Here is a 4,553-nt window from a genome sequence, read left to right on the forward strand (position 1 = left end):
GGAGAGAAAGAGAGATAGAGGCACAGGGACATGATGAAAAACTCTCCCTTGGATTTCCTGAATTACCTAAGTATAGGTCACCAAGTAGAAAGCTGGCATTATCTGACATTTCCTGGTGTGTCATGTCCAGAATCAATCATCTTATTGACTAATCTATAATAGCTTTGACAGGGGATGGAAAAACACTGGGAACTGTGCTTAAAGGTTATGTTAATTTATGATAATTGGTTTAAGAAACACATTCCATTGCTGAAATAAAGAACATTATGGATTTAAGACACTTCACGTCTTCAGTGTCTGATTCTCTTAATGAACCATTGTAGATATAAAAGAAATAAACGCAAATGAATGTAAAGCACCGCTCCACGTCTGCCACCTGAATCGTGTCTATATTGAATAATGAAATCACTTTGGATAATATTTTTCTATGCTCGTCCTGTCATGTGTTTTTCTACTTTTCACCATGCACAGAATGAAAATGAAATTTTACAGTTCATATGGGCTGCAGAATAAACAGACGAGGAAGTAAAACAAGCAAATAAACAAACAGTTATTGTAAAGATTTAACGACAAATAAAAACGAAAAAATATTCATTATAAAATTCAATTTCTATTGGCTAATAAAATGGACTTGTGTCCTCTCATGTCAGCATCGGTATTCGTAGACTCCTGAGACAAAACGTTCTAATTGGCCAGTTGAATCAGGAAATGAAGCGGGATCATCTGACTCGTCGTCACAACTCGTATTACAGTGGACAACATGGCTTCCAACGTGATCAACCGAAGTGCGTCCGTGATGCTCTGGTTGTTCTTTTTGTCTCTCATTCATACAGCGGAAGCAATTGACGGTGGGGATGCCGTTGCTCTTCTTTTAGGAATGACAATAACTGTCGTGGGATTTTGTGCATGTCTCGGTTGGTACGCACGCAAACGAAATGGACAGTTTTGATATAGTAGCTCCGACAGGCCTGTATCCGGAAACGTTCCCCTCTGCTTTCCTGGGATCATAAAAGAGAACCATGCAACGAAGACTTAAGACGCCTTTTCAGAAACGATCCGAAGATACGACAGCTACATGAAAAGAACGAAAAAGTGGACTGATCGTTGAGAGGAGTACGTAGCTGCTATCTCATGCCACTGCTTGGATACCTGACAAGGCGCGGAGAATACGGAAGTTACCCAGTTTATATGAGCTTGGGGACTGTGTAAAGATTATGGAGACCACGTTGTACAAAATATATCAGTCTTTGAAATATCTGAGAGACCCTTTGTTACACTTCGATTAAGTGGGACCATTGCGTTTGATTACCCCATTGCAACGAAAATCACCATGCCCGAATATTTCGAGTGACTTGCATTGCTTTTGCTGTTTAAGCGCCGTGCTGTCATTCTGTGACGCCAATAGGCTAATTAACTAGCTATTTTGCAAAATGTTCTTACAACCTCTGTTTTTCAGCACTTAAACCTCTGCCTTGTTATCTGTTTACTGTTGACACATATGCAGCGCTGTGATCCTACAAAATGAACACGAAAGCTCAAGTTAATGAGTGAAACCTGTTTTTTTGCTTGTTTTCTGTAAATAAATTGTGTCGAAATGAATTGTGAGGAAATATGATCAACTCACTATCTTAGTTGGTTCACAAACTTTCGCCATTGTGGTATTAAAATCCTACCATTAAAAAATAATAGAGAATATTTCAGCAGTCTCCTAATGCTAGTCCTGCTTACAAGTAAAACAGCAAATTTTGTGTAGTCCAGCACCTCAACACCTGATTTAACAGATCAACTCAATAAAAGCCATAAATTTGATGATAATATGTAGTCCTGGTGTACACCCCAAAATGTCCCCAAGGCCAGCAAAGAGAACACGCATACTGTGTCAAAAAGAAGTGTCCATCTATAATTTTCAAATGGCCCAATTCCACTGAACCGCCAAAGTAGCAAACTCTTTGTCCAAGAGTTTTGTCTTTGTAGAGGATTTAGTTCTATTCATAATCTAGCATACCTAATTCAATGGATAAAGGCTTCAAGAAGTTTCTAATCACTACCACCAAGCATGTCAGGCCAGGGCTGGAACAAATACCTATAAAAACAGGTAGGTACCAAACAGGAGGATGTCTCCTGCTCTTATAACAGATGCTGCCTGCCAGAGAAAGCCTAACATTGTGTGGGATGCACCACTATGACTGTGCCTATGAAAATAGTTGAATGAGTTGAAAATAAAGTAATCACACGTTTATTTTTTCTTCATGTTCCACAATTTGTAGTCTTAACTTCATCAACAGAAATGTTAGAGAACTTGTAATAAAACACCAAATGTTGAGTTCCTCAGAAAGCGAATTCATTGAAATGGGGCAAAAGAAGGAGGAGTCCTGGTGTTTTGGGGGGGGGGGGGGGGGGGGGGGGGGGTTGGTCAGTATCAGTTATGCATGTAAAAAAAATAGCTTAATTTTTTCCCCCTCTTATCCTCTTCTTCAGTCCAACCAACCAACCCAAAAGTGAAAAAGGAACGATCTTTAGTGTTACATTTCTAAGTAATAAACAGCTTTCAGAGACAAAGCCAAGAATCCAAACCGCATATGGCACACGGCACAAGCCTTTACATGTTAAAATAGATAAATAAATCGACGCGTCCATAATGAAAAACAGCTGCCGCGCAGTTCAAATGCTGGGGGTGAAACGTTGGAAAAAGCCTGATATGAAACCTTCATCACACGATGCTACTGATTATTCTAGAATGACTGAGCACGTTACTCTTGCTCGACGGTATGACTGATGGAGAGATGTGAACCTAGTGATGCTGCCCCTATTGTGCAGATGTTGCCGGGGGAGACGGTGCTGCTGCAACAAGAGACAAGACGCGGCTAGGATCACAAATAGGACCACTGCGCATGCTCGGACCACTCCGTTTACTGTATATTCACAGTGGAAAAAAGGGCAGGCAACAAAACCAGGCTTTTTTACGGCAAAGTGACTTCTGCCATGTAAATAACCTCCAGGGAAACAAAGGGGAATATCAACAGGTATGCTTTTAATTGATATCTTTAGCTGGTGTCACACGTCTGTTCGCGTTTACACGAAGCTCGGATTGCAGTCGATTCATAGTGGGTACTTAGAGATTGCTCAATCTAACGGATGTGCGGCTTGCCTACAGTGAATCCAACATTACTCTGTCAGAAATCCAACGAGAAAAATCTTTGTCTCTTTAAGCTATGACGAAATTCCTGCAAAACATTACTTTCTTGTTTAAATTGAAATTTGAAGATTATGCTTACAGATCAAGAGGTACAAAGATTATTTTGTGAAACAGGGTACAAGCAAATGTCTCATTTATAAATGGAGACGGTCGAATAGCTCTTTGGGCATTCGTAAAGAAACTGAATAGCCTTTTGTACTGTTGATATCTGGAATAGTAAGATATTTTCATCAACACTTGGCGTTACTCTTATGCAAATTTTATATAAATAATAATAAAAAACGTCCAAGTCACCAAATACAATAGTCGTGTTTTTCAACCAGTCGATTTTCCCCCAAATTTAGGTCGTGATATTTCTTCTACGAAATGCAAACGCTTCGTGCGAGCACTGTCTGTTCTGATGAACGCATTAATTAAAAGAATGCCTTTTTAATGTTGGGTTTGTAAATCCAAGCTACCGTCAACCGGGCAAAACATAGATGCTTAATTCTGCATGAACCCTCCGTTAATGTTCAACAATATTAGAAGGGTTGGGGAGTTTACAGAGGTCTCCTCTTGGTGAGATAGCCCACATCAATTCTGCAGGCGCTTAGGGTGTGATCAACAGCTCTCTTGCTGCATTTCTATGAATGTTTCAGACAGTTTACGCTATAATAGCACAAAAATCTTTGAATATAAAATATAAAATGTTCGCCCTCCCCGTGATGCTTGCAATGAAAAAACGATTGATCGATCAATAAATGATATATTATCCACTGCTTTTTTCGTTGATGCCTGTTCATTTCTAAAAAGGCAGCACGTAAAAGAGCGTCTATTTTTGTAGCCAAACTGATGTTCCGTCTGGAGATTCAAAAAGGATAGAAATAAATAATAATAAAAAAAATAAATTCAGATCTGGAGCTCTGTACTCCCTGCATACCATTACACCAATGTGCTATTCAGCTAGAAATTTAAACATAAAAGACAAAGGGAGATTGCGTTTTTGCTTCTTATGCAAGGGCTCCACACCTAATATAGAGGGAGCAATACAATGCACAGCTGCCCTCAGTCTGTGGTACTATGGTCTGTGTGTGTGTGTGTGTGTGTGTGTGTGTGTGTGTGTGTGTGTGTGTGTGTGTGTGTTCATGCACACTTGCGTGTGCATGTGTGTATAAATCCTGATGGGTGGATCGTTGTTTTGTTTTTGTTTTTTTTTTTTCCAGGGATTTTAGAAGGTGTGATGGTACACAAGAACAAGGGATGCCGTAGAACAGAGGTGGCTAAAGACTGTGGAATCTGCTTCAAAGCACACCTAATGGATCAGTCGCTCCCCACTGCTTCCAGATCATGATACTTGGCTGAAGCTATAATTATCTTT

General features: G+C 39.8%; 1 protein-coding gene across 1 annotated transcript; it reads left to right on the forward strand.

Moving 5' to 3' along the window:
- Positions 1–759: 759 nt before the first annotated feature.
- LOC115818066 (small integral membrane protein 30) lies at positions 760–1,599 on the forward strand. The gene has a single exon (XM_030781322.1). The coding sequence runs from the start codon at positions 761–763 to the stop codon at positions 947–949; it is 189 nt and encodes a 62-aa protein (XP_030637182.1). The 5' UTR covers position 760; the 3' UTR covers positions 950–1,599.
- The last annotated feature ends 2,954 nt before the right edge of the window (positions 1,600–4,553 follow it).

The sequence above is a fragment of the Chanos chanos genome, chromosome 1, assembly GCF_902362185.1.
Source record: "Chanos chanos chromosome 1, fChaCha1.1, whole genome shotgun sequence".
In the NCBI taxonomy this organism is placed as follows: Eukaryota; Metazoa; Chordata; class Actinopteri; order Gonorynchiformes; family Chanidae; genus Chanos; species Chanos chanos.

Coding starts and splice junctions, on each gene's coding strand:
- LOC115818066 (XM_030781322.1), top strand. CDS start 761: ATGGCTTCCAACGTGATCAACCGAAGTGCGTCCGTGATGCTCTGGTTG.